The following is a 16,483-nucleotide window of genomic DNA, read 5'->3' as shown; positions in this document are numbered from 1 at the left end:
TACTCAACTCTTATATTTTCTATTTCTTTTCAAAAAATGGCTCCAAAACTTTTTGCCAAATATATTTTTTCCAATATTTCCTCCAACATTTGTCTTCTTTTAATTATTTTTTTACAAAATAGATAATATAAGTATCTTGTTTTACATTTTTTCTAAATATTTTATATTTGAATATATTTGTATAAGTAAATCGGCATGAATTATTTTTATACATATATAATTTTTATATGAACAGATTATGTATCTTTCGATTTAGATGAAACAACTATGATTTGAACCTTGCGTGATATGTTTAGCAAGTTTAAGGATATGAATATGCATTTCGAAAGTTTAGAGATTGGGATAACACCCCGAGTCAAGTTTGAGGACTGGAGATGCGTTTTATTTTAAAAAATACCATAACCAGCAAAGGAGCTTTTTCCAATCTCACACTTCCAACCATCCGCTTCTTCTAGGAGTATGCGAATCCAAAGAATTTTGTCACAAAGACGCGGCTGAACGTGTGGTACGACTTGGATCGTCAATCTATATTAGATCCATTAGCGGTGATTGTTTTGTATCCATAATGCTAAGATCCTGAGGTTTATATTCTCAAGTTTTACCTAAAGTATGAAGGCAAACGATCCTACTACTCGACATGAGGAAGGTGCTCAACCCAAAGTGATTCATATGGATCTTTATCAGACCATTTTGCGACCAGGCTTTTTGACCAACACAGAAACCCTAGCCTACCTCCGCCGCCGCGCTTCTTTAGCTCCCTTCCTCCCACCTCCGGCGACTTGCCGGCGGTCGGCGAGCGAAGGGGAGCCACTCCGTGAGTAGCTAGTTGAGTCTCATTTCCCTGTTCCAATAAAGTAGGTTAGTGTCATGGCGTCATTCAAGGATCGGTAGCCGATGGTTCTCCCTCGGATGGCGGTTCTGTCCATCTTCGTCCTGTGTGTGTTCTCTCCATCGTTGTCGTTGAAGGTCGGCCTCTCCCCCTCAAGTTTCAGCTCTGCCGCCGCGCCGCCCCTCCCATCGCCCTCGTCCAGATTTGGGCCGGTTTGCCCGCCTAGATCCGGTCTACTCCCCACCCTCCTCCTACCTATCAAGCTGAAGCACAAGGGGAAGGTCCCCTTCCCAGTCGTGAGTCCTCCCCTCTTCAGGAGGAGGGGTTGGATCTGTTTTCCCATTGGTGGGATCGTCTTTCCGGTCGTTGGTGCTACCACTAGCGGCGGCGGATTTCCTTTTTCGGACGCCGTTGGTGAGGGCTAACGGCGGTGTCGGATGTTACGGGTGGTTCAACCTTCAGAAGATATGGTTGATGTGCTTTCGGCGCCTCTTACTCCCTACAATGGTTGAGCATACAGCGCCTCTTATGCGGCCTCTACATCCGTGGAGTCTTCTGTTGGTGAGAATCGAGTTTGGATCTGGTGTTGTTCCATGGCGATGGAGTTTTCCGAAGCAGTGGAAGGCGCCAGTTGCAAGGAAGACGAAGGGTAGAGATCTAGTGGTGTACTTCAAAGTAATTTTACTTTATGTTGAAGTCTTGGTTGTAAAAGAGGTTATATCTTAATGAAAATCGATCCCTTTCTCAAAAAAAAAAGTGATTCATATGTAACAACATCATAATTTTCCTAAACCGTCCTTGGATTCAGTGGCGAATCTAGAATTTAGATTTAGGGGGGCTCATCTTCCTCTTCTTCTTCCTTTTCTCTCTCTTTTTCTTCTTCTTCTTTCTCATTTTTCTCTTCCTCCTCTTGAATCATAGTTGAAAATTGTAGGAAGGCTTTGGGAGAATCCATGGGTTGCATTGGAGTAGGGGGGGCTGGAGCACCCCTAGCACCCCTAGTTCCGCCGCTGCTTGGACTGAAGGCGCTCAACTGAAACTCGAGAATGACTAGTAGAGTTTTTTTTATGAAAGACTAGTAGAGTTCTTAGACTTATTATAAGTTGTCATTGTCTACCAGTGGCATATCGATAAAAAAGTTGGTTTTAGAGCAAGATTGTAATCGAGGCTGGAATTTTCAAGAATAATTGAGGTTGCGCACAGACAAGTCGTAGAAGCCTCAGCAACTACCCACGAACGCCGCCACCGTGCGCCACGCCGCTCAGGCTGCCGGAGTTAGGGTTCCGGGACTGCCGGAGATAGAGTTTGTGGTTGTCGAGGCTGCTATGTTGGCAAGTTATAGAGACGGTGAGAGGTCGCACATACCGGCGGTGGGGCCAATCAAGCAGTGGCAAGGCGGGGCGGTATGGGTGCGGCCCACAGAGGTAGTGGAGATGATGGCCAGGCAACAAAGGTGGCAGGAGAGGTTTGCCAGAGTTGGAGAAGAAGGAGTTTGCGCGGCAGCGGCGGAAGGTGGCGGTGGAGCTAGCGGGGAGCTGAACGGTGGTCAGGATGAGGGCCTAGTTAGCGTTGGTGGTGGCAGAGGGCGGCGTCGGGGCAGGCGGGCTGCGTTGGATGTGGGGAAGAAGCATGTCCGACCCATGCCGGTGGATGCAGTGAGCCTTACTGCGAGGCTTGTGCTTTCGAGTCGCAGGAGCCTCCAGAATTTTAGGTTTTCACACCTTTTATGTTCTTTTTTCTATGTATCAAAGGTGTTTTATATTTATATCGTTATAGGCATAAGTCAGAAATTACTCCTATCTATATTATAAAAGTTGAAATAATTGAAATTCTTTCTCACCAAGATTAGGCCCACTATACCCCTCACGGAGGTCCCACTTGTCAGTCCAAAAATTTGACGAAAGAGGGCGTAGATCCACGAAATTGATAGAAAGAAAATGTTTCCACCAAAATCCTAATACTTTTTACATCAAACACTTTTACCTACCCACCTTTGTACCCACTTGTTACTTTCCATTGTATATAGATGAGGCAACCATAATTTTTGGTAAGACATCCTAAAATCTCTCTTTTTATTTCCTTATTGTTGTGAGCTGATTAACCCTCTTTTGTTTATCTTCCTTTTGTGTTATGTGCTGGTTGATTGAGTGCCAAACCTTCTATTTATATTGTGCGCTGGTTGATCGAGGGCTTTTGTGCTCTGTTAGGTGCGCCGCTCCCACACTCTACTGAGATTGGCTCGCAGGCAGCCGTCACACTAAATCATTTGACTTTATACACGTGCCTGTGCCACGTACATTTCCAATAGTATCAAATAAAGTGTAAAAATCTTATTGAAAATATTATAAGCCCAGCAAAAAATCATTTTATACCACAAATCTAGAAGCTGGGCCTTTTGTGGAAGCCCACCTACTCCACCTCAAAGCCCATCACTCGCAAGTCCCAACACCACCTCTCTCTCTCTCTACCCCGACTCCTCACACTCCGGCGTCCCTCTCCATCCATCAGCGCTTTCCAATCCGATCTCGGCCAGTCGCCGGCGCCCGTCCCTCCTACAGCGCCGCCATGGACGAAGTCGTCAGCCAGGTAAGCATGCATCGGCTCCTCCTCAACTCACCCTTCTCTCGCTTTCTCTGACGCGGCTGCGGCGGCCGGGCTGGGTGGCTGTAGATCCTGGAGAAGCAGGTGCTGTCGGCCGCGAAGGCCGTGGAGGACAAGATCGACGAGGAGATCGCCGCGCTCGACCGCCTCGACCCGGACGACATCGAGGCCCTGCGGGAGCGCCGGATCCAGCAGATGCGCCGCGCCGCCGAGCGCCGCGCCAAGTGGTGCGCGCAGGGGCACGGCGAGTACGCCGAGGTCCCCGAGAAGGAGTTCTTCGCCGCCGCCAAGGCCAGCGAGCGGCTCGTCTGCCACTTCTACCGCGACAACTGGCCCTGCAAGGTTCGAGACCTCCTCTCTCGTTACTGCGCTCTGGCTTTGGCTTTGGCTTGGTCCGGATGCGGATCTCGTGGTGAACCGTGTTCTATTGGGAACTGTATGCATATTGCGTTGCGCTGTGATTTGGGTAGATAAGACCAGATCATCCCGTACCAGTCATAGTATTGTCTGCATTGCTTGCAGCAGTCATAGAGGATATAATCCGCACATTTACTGACAGCAGCTCCATTTCTAAAGATGCAGTCTTTCTGCTTACCTTCCTTTCATTGATTTGTCGACCCTCCAACTGAAACTCATTCACCTGATGGATTAAGTGGAGCTTAGACACTAATTGTGCATTATGCTAATTAGTCCATCCCTATGGCGCTAACATATCACCCAGGAAGTTCAATGCCAATTGTAACTTAGCAAAGTGTATATGACCCCACGAATCAATGTGATCATAACTTCAAAACACCTCGTAGTTGAGCACAGTGTCATACCTCACAGTTAAGCACAGTGTCATAGTTATGCCTGCACATACCCATGGTTGTCTAAAGTGGTATACTGCCTCTTCAATTTTTCTAAAGCTCGGGCCTCCAATGTAAGGCATCAATAGTTTCTAAATCCAATCAGTGATCGGTGACATTTCAAATTCAGCTTTTGATATCCATCACTTCAGTCTCTATGGTGATCAAATCCTCAAAAACATATCTTGCTGCAGTTTCACTTCCAGCAAAGAAATGAGATCTAAAGCACATGATCTATAGGAAGATCACATATGCAAGAATTGAACTATCATGTTACCTAACTGTAATGTATTTTCATAGTGCAGCTGGAACTCAGGTAGCTGTAGATTTAATCTACTACACAGTGTTCTGGCAATTTGTGGTGATCCCAAAGTGCCAAGATATGCTGGTCATTTAGAAACAGGAAAAAGTAGTAAATGATATTTTATATAGCAGAAATTTAAACATAATACAACATCTATAAGTTGATGTAGGGTCTTAATGTATAACTTCTACTGATCATGTAAAAAAACGATCACAATATTTGTGGCGACCTGTGATACCCATGTAATGTAGTAATCCTTCCTTTTATTTATTTAAGGCGTATTAACATTTGAAGAAATATTTGGAAACAAATTTTAATCACTAATTTATCTTAGGATACGTTATAAATGGTCACAAAATCAATGTTTAAGGCGTATTGAAGATATGTGAAATATGAATTTATTGATCCGACTTTTAGACACTAAACTTGCTGATAATTTAAATAATTTGTTTGTACTGCCAGTGTGTTGTGTTTGTGGGCTACAGAGTGTTACGACATTCCTGAGAGCATTGTCTGTCAAATTGCTTCTGTTTTAGCCAGGTCTGCTCATGGTTTGTGTCAACTTGATCGGTTAACAATAAGAGGATTTTTCTGCATTCTTCTGAATTAGTGTGGTGTTGTTGGGGGCCCATATACTAGTGGGCTGAGTTGGCCCACCAATGTGCTGACCCGACCTAGTATCCATGGGAGGAGATTGCCACACCCTACCCATCGCTATTCTCTATGCCCTACACCCTCCCACATCCCCACATATTGCAGGTGTGAATCAATGCTTCTGTTTTTTTCGAACCGAGGCTTTACCCCATTTCCATTACCAAGAACGGAAATACAAGCGTTCACACTCCTAGAAGGAGACACTAGAAGAAAAAGAGGGGAAAGCCAACAAAAGGAACACACGTCCCACCTGACTTGATTCAAACCCAAGAAAAAAGGACGGCAGTCGGCAGGCAGGATACCTAGGATTCCCAGGCTCTGACTGCAGACAGAGTATGTCACAGAGCAGCAAACAAGTCTAAGAACTAGGTTCAAAACAAGCTACGCACAAGTAACTAAGCGCGCGCACAACAGAAAACTGAGTCTTCCACACCCCTTGGATTCGATCCTCCAGCTTCTTCACTCCTCAACATCATCACTGTCATCGCGAGCATCCGATGGAACAGGCAGTTGAAGCAGCGGCGCCAATGTGCCAAGTTGCGCTAGGACTCTGTGGGCGCAGGATAGAAGAACCTTCACTCCATCCATCAGCTTCTCTTGGAACTCTGCATTGTAGAGCCCTGCCCCGTAGTTCATGAAAGCGCACACATGCATTAGGATTTCAGCAGGATTTTTAATCATTTTTTGGTCGAAACATGCCCTGTTCCGGCATTTCATATAGCCCAGCAAATCGCTGCAAAGCCAAAGGTGTGGACTGTTCCACCCCCTGGCACCCATGGTCAGGGCGCATCTCGATGTGGCCGTTCCAGGGTCCGGGAGGGGGGTCCATCCTCAGCTCCAGCCGGCGGCCATGTTCACTGGCGCTGCTCCACTCTTCGCGCCGTCCTGGACCCCGCTCGCTCAGCCCAGCCAGCAGCCGACCTGGCCTGGGGGGTGGGACCAGGCCGCTCTGGCGCAGTCCTTCAGCACCATGGGACTGACGCCGCCGACCAGCACCGAGTGGATCGCCGACTCAGGCGCCTCGTTCCACACCACTCCCGATGCTGGTATCCTCTCTTCTGTCCGACCCCCACACCCCTCTTGTCCTTCTATCATGGTTGGTGATGGGTCTTGCCTTCCTGTCACCGCCGTGGGTTCTGCTCCTCGTCTTCCTAATGTTCTTGTTGCTCCTCAAATGGTTCACAACCTTCTTTCTATTCGCTAGTTTACTGCTGACAACTCCTGTTCTATCGAATTTGACTCCTCTGGTCTTACTGTGAAGGATCCGGCTTCCCGGCGTCCGCTCCTCCGATGTGACAGCTCGGGGCCCCTTTACACTCTTCGGCTTCCTGCTTCTGCTGCCTCGCCATCGGCTTCTTCGTCTTCTGCTTTTGCCGTGACGCCTTCTTTCACCACCTAGCACCGCCGGCTTGGTCACCCCGGCTGCGACGTTTTGGCTCAGCTCCGCCGTAGTACCGATGTTCTATGTACTAGGGCTCCTGCTGAGCACCTCTGTCATGCGTGCTAGTTAGGTCGTCATGTTAGACTTCCGTTTTCTTTTTCTTCTTCGCATGCTGCACATGCTTTTGATCTCATTCACTGTGACCTGTGGACATCTCCTGTACTCAGCATGTCTGGTTATAGATATTATCTGGTCATTGTTGATGATTTTTCTCATTACTCTTGGACTTACCCTTTGCGCGTCCAGTCTGAGACCTTCCCCACCCTCCTCCACTTCTTTGCCTGGGTGTCCACTCAGTTCGGCCTCACCGTTAAGGCCGTCCAGTGTGACAACGGGCGGGAGTTCGATAACTCCACCTCCCGGTCTTTCTTCCTGTCTCGGGGTGTTCAGCTGCGTATGTCTTGTCCGTATACCTCTCCTCAGAACGGCAAGGCTGAGCGGATGATTCGCACGACGAACGACGTCGTGCGCACCCTTCTGATCCAGGCTTCTCTCCCCCCGCGCTTCTGGGCTGAGAGCCTCCACACCGCCACCTACCTGCTCAACCGCCTTCCGTCCGCTGCTTCTCCTGCTCCCACTCCACACCACGCTCTTTTCGGTACCCCTCCTCGCTACGACCACCTTCGGGTCTTCGGGTGTGCGTGTTAACACCTCCGCCACCGCTTCTCACAAAATGGAACCCCGCTCGACTCGTTGTGTGTTCCTCGGGTACTCCCCTGACCACAAGGGGTACCGATGCTTTGACCTCACCTTTCGCCGCGTTCTGATATCCCGACACGTCGTCTTCGACGAGTCGGATTTCCCCTACTCCACCTCCTCCACACCTTCTGATCCCGAGCTGGCGTCTCTGTTTCCGACTGACCCGGTGGTTCAGCCACCGTTAACTGTATGTCCTTTTCCTGCAGGTTTTCCCGGCGCACCGGCACCGCTTCCGGTGATCCCTGCTGCGCCGAGCGCGGCCCCGGTGCCCGCGGTCGCGCCACGAGCGGCCTCCGGACCTCCGGTCGTGCCGCGCACGGACCCGGTGTCTCCTGCTGCGCCACGCGCGGCCTCGGTGCCTTCCCCTGCACCTGAGCGGTACGCTGAGCCGGTGCAGGTGTACCGGCGTCGCTCGGCGCCGAACCCGGCGCCACAGCGGTACGCTGAGCCGGTGCAGGTGTACCGGCGTCGTTCGGCGTCGACACCGGCGCCGCCTCTTGCTCCAGAGGCTCCTGCGACGCCGACTCCGGAGCCGTCGCCGCCGCCGCCTCCTCCGGCTCCCTCTCGAGCCGGGCCGGAGGTGTACCACCCGCCGGTCATCCATCAGGATCCTCGACATATCCATCCCATGGTGACTCGGCGGATGGCGTCCCAGGCCGCGACTCTCTCCGGTACCCTCCTCTGTCCGCGACGCCTTGGCAGATCCTCACTGGCGTCGCGCGATGGAAGAGGAGTACGCGGCTCTTCTTGCCAACCAGACGTGGGACCTCGTGCCGCGTCCGTCTGGTTGCAATGTGGTGACTGGCAAGTGGATCTGGACGCATAAGCGTCGGGCTCACGGCACACTGGAGCGCTACAAGGCTCGCTGGGTTCTCCGGGGGTTCACTCAGCGGCCTGGTGTGGACTATGATGAGACCTTCAGCCCGGTCGTGAAGCCCGCTACGGTGCGCCCGGTCCTCTCGCTTGCGCTCTCACGCACTTGGCCTGTGCACCAGCTGGACGTGAAGAATGCGTTTCTTCACGGCACCTTGTCAGAGACTATTTACTGCTCTCAGCCTGCGGTATTTGTGGAATCGAGTCGTCCGGATATGGTCTGCCGGCTCAACAAGTCTCTCTATGGACTGAAGTAGGCTCCACGGGCTTGGTACTCTCGGTTCGCCACGTTCTTGCTGACACTGGGGTTCACCGAGGCCAAGTCTGACACGTCTCTCTTCATCTACCGCCGTGGGGATGAGACGACATATCTGCTGCTATATGTCGATGACATTGTGCTCACAGCTTCCAGTCAGCAGTTGCTTCAGAGTGTCATCTCCTCTCTGCAGCAGGAGTTCGCTATGAAGGATCTCGGTCAGCTCCACCACCAAGGTTATTAGCACGATAAAACGTTGAAACGTTGGAGAGTAGATTTCGTCTTGTAAACGTTTAAACGAACATTTAAACGTCGTGACAAATAATATAGAAAAATATCAATATAAATAATCAATTCACATAATATACGAAGTTTAATACCAAACAACTAATTAAATACCAAACAACCAATGTAGGTTCACATAATAATAGTTCCAAAATAACATGTTCACAACCAAAGCAATCAAGCAAACAACAAAATAGAATAGTAGAATGACAAGTCCACAAGCACCCTAATTTCACGAGATAAAACGACCATGCAAGCGTCGTTTAACCGAATTTCACGAGATAAAACGCCAAAACGCCTAAAACGAACGTTTAAACGTCATAAAACGTCGTTTTACGTGATTTTGGCAAAACATTCAAGTGTTTCAAAATCCTCCAATGTTTAATCATGTAAACGACGTTTTCACGACGTTTTAATAACCAGGTCCACTTCTTGGGCGTCACTGTTGAGCCTCACCCGTCTGGTCTTCTCCTTCACCAGCGGCAGTACGCCCTCGATATTCTGTAGCGGGCTGGGATGACTGATTGCAAGCCCTGCTCTACTCCAGTCGACACTCAGGCGAAGCTGTCTGCTGATCTGGGTGATCCGGTGGCTGATCCTACTGCCTACCGGAGTCTGGCCGGCGCTTTGCAGTACCTCACCTTCACCAGGCCGGACCTCACGTACGCTGTTCAGCAGGTCTGTCTCCACATGCATGATCCCTGGGAGTCACACCTTGCTGCGCAGAAGCGTCTCCTCCGGTACGTCCGTGGCACTGTGGACCTCGGCCTGGTACTTCACCGCTCGTCCTCTGCTGAGCTGGTGGTCTACACTGACGCTGACTGGGCTGGCTGCCCGGACACTCGTCGCTCCACCTCCGGCTATGCCGTCTTCCTAGGCGGCAACCTGGTCTCCTGGTCGTCCAAGCGGCAGTCGGTTGTCTCCCGCTCCAGTGCCGAGGCGGAGTACCGGGCTGTCGCTAATGGCGTGGCGGAGGCGTCCTGGCTACGACAGCTATTGGCGGAGCTCCACAGCCCGCTCGCCAAGAGTACGCTCGTCTACTGCGACAACGTCAGCGCCGTGTATCTCTCCACCAACCTCGTCCAGCATCAGCGGACGAAGCACGTGGAGATCGACCTACACTTCGTGCGCGACAGAGTCGCCATCGGCGATGTTCGGGTACTCCATGTCCCGACTACCTCCCAGTTTGCTGACATATTCACCAAGGGCCTGCCCTCCTCGACCTTCTCGGAGTTTCGATCCAGCCTCAACGTAGCCGGTGGCTAGTTGTGGCTAGGGGGGGGTATTTGCCCTTTTGTACTCTCATCTTGTCCAGTCCTTAATACCGCTGCGTCGGTTGTTCAGACTGCGGGGGGGTGTTAGCTTTCTTGTTGTCCAGTCTTGAACACCGCTGTGTCGGTAGTTCAGACTCGGGGGGGGGGTGTTGGAGTATATTGAGCCCATGTGTCATGTGTATAGAGGCCCATGTATAGGTTCTATATATACCAACTCATCTAGGGTTGGAGGAATAGATGTTTATATTCCCGTCATTAATATATACTAGTGGACAGCCACTCATAAGTTGATTTTGTGGTGAACAGGCCACTTATCTTGTTCCAATTCCACCTGATTTTGTCAGCCTCATTAGTAAATGGGAAAGAGTATACTTTGTCTGCTATCTCCAGCCATTGTTCAAACAGAATAGGTGAAAGCCACCTTTGGAACGTGATATGTCCGTTTTTTAATAAGAAATTCTGGACAGAGATGTTTTTCTCAGTGCATAATTCAAATAGGACAGGCTGTAGAACACAAAGCGGTTTGGAATCAACCCTAATGTCCTTCCAGAGTAATGTTTTTAGAACCATCCCCAATTTTAGTAGATCTCCCTCTCCGATAAATGTCTTACTTGAAGTAAATCTTTCCATACTGGAGAGTCAGTCATCCTCCATTTTACAGTGCTGATCAAGTCAGTTGATAATAGATATTTGGATTTCACAATGTCCTGCCAAAGACCATTTTCCATTCCAATTTCCACCACCATTTGCAAAGCAAACTAACATTCATTTTGAGACGTTTTTAACACCCAAGCCACCCTTTTTTTTGCTTTTGCAAATTGTAGTCCATTTGACAAGGTGGTATTTTCTTTTCCTCCCACCTCCCTGCCAAAAGAAACATCTTCTTTGTTTTCCCAGGCTTTTCACAATGGTTTTGGGGACAAGATACATTGACATATGGTAAATGAAAGAGCTAGATACGCTCGAATTAATTAATGTTACTCTACCAGCAATAGACATGGAACTGCCTTCCCAGGTAGCAAGCTTTTTCTCATTTTTTTCCACCAGTGTCAACCAATGTTTAACATGCAGTCTTCCAGGGCTGACAGGCGCACCCAAGTATTTCAAGGGAAAACTGCCAATTTGACAGTTAAAAAGATCTGCATATTGCATGTTTAGAAATTCGTCCCCATGGATAAGTATTATCTCACTTTTGGAGAAGTTGATTTTAAGACCGGACATCAGTTCATAGAAGTATAGCAATAATTTCAGATTTCTTGCTTTGGCAATATCATCCTGCAGACAAAAATGGTGTCATCTGCATATTGGAGCAGAACTACTCCTCCAGGAATTAAATTGCTAGCTAAACCAGTAATCAGGCCTTCCCCTTGGGCTTTCCTGACCATTCTGGCCAAACAGTCCGCAGCAAAATTGAAGAGGATGGGGGATAGTGGATCCCCTTGTCTAACTCCCTTGGAGCTGACAAAATAGGGTCCCATCTTATCATTGAGTTTAACACTCACAGTTCCTGCAGTGACCACTTTCTTAGTCTAGGAGCACCAGGTGTCAGAAAAGCCACTCAATTTCAGGACTTAAAACAAAAAGGCCCAGCTTACCTTGTCATAAGCTTTCTCAAAATCTAGTTTCCGTATAACCCCCACTTCATTATTGTGAATCAATGCTTCTTTATATCCAAGGAATATGTTGAACCTTGATGTACATTTAGGAAGAGAACACAAAATTATACTTTTTCCTTATTGTGTTCCTGGAAGGTATGCATGTAGATATTGTGATATACTAGTAATAACTTGATTAACCCTTCTGGTAATCATGCTGATTCAGTTCACCACTTCACATGAATTGTTGGCTGTGGGCTGAACTATATCCTTTTCGGAAATGCCAATATCCATATCCATGATGCGGAGAACACTGAAGATTAACACTAACATAATGATTAGAAAAATGTCATAGATCAAGATAGCTTGAGCCACACATGGTGTTGCCCAAGCATTAGCAATTGGCCCACCAATCTGTCTAGTCAATTGTTAGTGGTTTATTTTTTTTCTAGCACACTGATGAATACTGAATGGCTCTTTTTTATTTTTTAGTCCAAATAATATGGGCATATGGCTTTAGTCCCTAGATCCTGCTGCCTTTATTTTTTGTTGTTTTCTAATGTGTCGTCTTAAACTTGTACTAGCATCTTCCAGAAATTCCTCAGCAATATCTATTTGGGATACTGATCTGAAAGGTCAGCCAAAAGTATGAATCTGACTTTGTCTGAAAAGGATTATACTTGTAGTGTATTGATCAACTCAAAAGGCTTACACATTGAAAGGGTTTTGGACTTTGGAGTACACTTATGTTGGATTATTTATCATCAACCAAAGAGCCTCCATGCAGCTGGTTAAAAAAATGATGTTAACTAATCTATAATTAAGAACTAATATCTTTTTTAGTAGTAGCTAATTTTCTTATTCCTGTTACTAAAGTTCCTACATTCTAAACACTTCTTTCTGTCTAATCCTTTGTTTTGCCCTTTTCCAATCCTCTGTTTTGCTACTACACTCATCCAATTCCTGCATCCCCCCTCCCCCCTCTGTTTTCTGTTCCTTTGTTCCGAACAGGCCCTCAAGTGTATAGTCAAGTGTGTGCCTTTAGCTACATACCCACAAAATAATAATAATATGTTTTTAGGATTATAAATATGATCTATTGGATGGTTTTATGGTTAATTAGTTTTTCTTTTATGTATCAGCCTCTCTGTGCACTATGGCATAATGTAAGAAACATTCCTAAAAGGCTACTTCACTAGGAACTTGCCGAAGGATGGCACAACTATACCGTTATCACTCATTAGTTTATGTGCCACTGGTTGATGTCTCCCGCACCAAGGCATGTTCCAGGACTTGAGAGTGCTGATATCCCAGCCATTGGCATGCTGCTGCTCATGCTTCCTTGTTTCAGAACCTAATTTGAGTGAGCGGGTGGATGTTGCTGTGTTCAATTGGACAAAACTTGACATGTAGCATAAACCAAAGGTTTGTAGTGTTGTTATCTGCACATTTTTGTTGGGGCCTTGGGGGTGCAAATCAAAGATAATTGAGCATACTTGAGAAATACATAAGTATCATAAGGTGGTAAAAGTTGCAACAGGGTTTTTAGCCCTCAGTGATTGAGCATAAGATTTTGGTGGTTTGAGACCATAGTTCAAGCTTGTAGAGCCTCCACTTGAGAGGATGGCCACCTGGGCTCCAAATGCTCACAGATTGTGTCGCTACTCCCCTAAAACGTTTTTTTACCCATCTTTAAGACGAACCTTTGGAATCGATAAATAAGTTTTGTGACTGTTATAAGCTATTTGGCCCCGCTTGAACTTCAAAGCTCAAGTGATGGGTTGGAGAGAAGCCCTTTCTCTCTAGTTTGGGGTCCCTAGTAAACGTGTTAGCCTGGGAAATGGTTAGCGCGTGGTATGTGGTGGTCTGAGTTTGGGTAGGTTTGTAGAGGGGGAGGCACCTGTTGGAGGATTATTGATGAGTGAAAGTGAGTGGGAGAAGATGAAGAAATGAGGGGGTTAAAATTGACAATTTCCACAAATAACAATTTTTAAACGGCTAATATGTTTTTTTTGGTTGTAAACTTTGCCCATGCTACTAATTGTTCGTGTGAATATGTTAAATCATGTTTCTGGATACTGTTGTAGGCCATAGGTTGACTTCCTGAGTTTGCAACCCTGATATCTTTCTATTTCCACATCCAGAATTTAAATAGATCTCTTCGTGTAGATCACCATGGAGGAATTCGCATCCAACAATTGAAGAAACTGCTCTTCATCAGTTGCTTCTGGATGTGCCTCCAGTCTGAAGCAGTTTAAGTTCTACCCTTCCTCTGTTAGACACATTCACTTCCTTTGTTGCCTCCATCTCAACATATTTGGTCCTGCCATCTGCACCATCCTCTGATTTCTTTAACTTCTCACAAAATACATTGTTTCTTCAATGTAAATTTGTCTCCACTTCTCTCTTTTTTTTCCCCTTCTCCAGATCCATGAGGCTTGAATTGCCCCTACAACCACTTCCTTTCAATCGTATGGTTTGTTCTTGTTGCCAGTTGTCTCAGTCGACAACTGTAATGTAGCCTTGACAATGTAGTATGGCTCACATTCCCAAATACTACGTCCATACAGCTTCTCAACAAATTCAAGCATTTAGCATCATTATGCTTCAGTAACTAAGGGTGGCACTTAGGGGTCAATTTGCTAGATAAAGGTTGGTGATCTCATGCAACGAAACACTTAGGTGACACCTTGAACTTCTTTGGCTTAGAACCCAATCTTGGGGATTAAAATGCCAAGTATTCTACAGTGTGTAATTGATGACATACACTGTGACATCATCATTGTCTCACTCCAGAAGTACTTAGGAATTCATTTGGAACATGAAAGACATGCTACCTCCAACAGATGTTGATTCTTAGTCCCCTGCATAAAACCAACCATTCAGACAAATCAATTTGTGATTCCTTATATTAGAGGCTTCTGAGAAGAATAAGCGAGAATAATAATGAGTTAGCTGTACAGGGCTAAGCATTGTTAGCAACTTCATTCGTTGTGTTCGCTTGACTATGGCTGGTGGCTGATACTGATTTATTATGAGAACAACACTGCTGACTGGCTGGTGCTGATTTAGTATGAGAGAACAATACTGCTGGCTGGTTGGCTGACAAACCAAACGAACAGAGCGATTGCATTTCGTCATGTACAGGCCCTCGATAGCACATGTTTTTCTGCTCTTCACTAAGCCATTAGTTTGTAGTGCATTATGTCTTCCATGACTACGAATAATAAGCCTCAGAGTTTGCACCTGTTGTCTAGTTGATTATGCTTGCACCAATGCATCTGGTTCTTCTGCATCATTCATTTCTTGGACACAAATGTTACATGATCTGAGGCCTATGTGAAATAAGTAACATGAAGTTTTTCACTGGAGTTGGATTAGTGAGTTGTATTATGGCTGTGTGATGTTTACATCATGAATGCATTCCATCTTTTTTTGTATGACAGATTGACAGTTTTCTGCTCTCTTATGCAGTATTATGAACTTAAAGTGTTTACATATGTATTTGAACTTTCAATGCAGTTTCATTTCATAGGTGCCGCGACTATTTTTCCTTTACAATTTCAAAGATATTATGATTGTATTTTCCACCCTGTTTAATGCAGTCATGATCTATTAATTGTGTTGGTTATTTGCATTTGCAGTACCAGTGATGCCTTGTTCAGTCCCGCACTATCCAACATTGTTCTAATTGTTCTCTCACGTTTCCCACTTGTCTGCAGGTTTTGGACAAACACTTGTCAATTATCGCGAAACAGCATGTAGAAACACGGTTTATTAAGGTTCATGCCGAGAAGGCTCCCTTCTTGACAGAAAAGCTCAGGATCGTCGTCCTTCCAACTCTAGCTATAGTAAAGAATGCCAAGGTTGAGGACTATGTGGTAAGTAAACACTTGTGTCAGCCGATTCTTTTAGCTATGTATATAACAATATAATCATTTTTCTTTTCTTCTGGTGTCGTAAGGTTGGTTTTGATGAGCTTGGTGGCAAAGATGACTTCAGCACTGAGGACCTGGAGGAACGCCTCGCGAAATCCGAAGTGATCTTCCTCGACGGAGAAGGGTCTGCCTTCGCCGCGAAGCAGGCTGCTGCCTCGAAACGTAGCGTCAGGCAATCAGACACAGGCAACTCATCAGACTCTGAATAGCTCCTCCACTGTATCTAAAAGGGGTATACCTCAGAGGTTAGTTGGCATCCATGCCAGCCTGCCGTGTTATCCTTATCAGGACAAGCAAATGTTAGCCCAGATTTGAAGTTTAACCTGGGATTGATGTGTTCTTAGACTCTTAAAATCTGAAGGTACAAAGAGCTTGTGCCTGATCTGTTGTATAGTGATGTCTTGTTGGTCACATCTGGTTGGTTTGTTTCAACTCTGAAGGGAAAAGCTGGCAGAAACTTTTGCTATTGCAAGTGAGAGTCCTGTGCACGATCATGATGCCATGAATGAGCGGTCTCAACCAGCCATGTGCCCCGCGGCACATTGTCTCATTCTCATCTGCATTTCTGTACAGCATCATGTCTGCAGCTTCAACAGATCCTGTGCCGTGCCCCGTCACCTTTTCAGCTGCGGCTCACTCAATTTCCCCATATGCTCATCATTGAGCTTTCTGGGCACTGAGATTCAGATAAAAAAGGAGGAGGGTAAGAGGTGGCGCTCCTCTGCATTGAGCAGGAACACTACAGGGTAAGAGATTGTGCCTGCTGGTACTCGGTACACAGTACACTACAGCCCTGACGGCAGCTTGAATGCCGGCAAATTTAGGGCTAGATTCAATCAGATTGGATTCAATTGCGACCTCAGATCGGTCGGTTGGTATGGCAGTG

General features: G+C 46.8%; 1 protein-coding gene across 1 annotated transcript; it reads left to right on the top strand.

The window, feature by feature from the left end:
• The first annotated feature begins 3,232 nt into the window (after window positions 1-3,232).
• LOC120678880 (thioredoxin domain-containing protein 9 homolog) lies at window positions 3,233-16,069 on the top strand. The gene is made up of 4 exons (XM_039960309.1): window positions 3,233-3,415; window positions 3,500-3,772; window positions 15,382-15,540; window positions 15,624-16,069. Exons 1-4 carry the CDS (start codon window positions 3,395-3,397, stop codon window positions 15,804-15,806), a joined length of 636 nt encoding a protein of 211 aa, XP_039816243.1. The 5' UTR covers window positions 3,233-3,394; the 3' UTR covers window positions 15,807-16,069.
• Window positions 16,070-16,483: the final 414 nt, after the last annotated feature.

This window comes from Panicum virgatum, chromosome 6N (assembly GCF_016808335.1).
Source record: "Panicum virgatum strain AP13 chromosome 6N, P.virgatum_v5, whole genome shotgun sequence".
In the NCBI taxonomy this organism is placed as follows: Eukaryota; Viridiplantae; Streptophyta; class Magnoliopsida; order Poales; family Poaceae; genus Panicum; species Panicum virgatum.
This window is presented reverse-complemented; position numbering and strand designations above follow the sequence as displayed.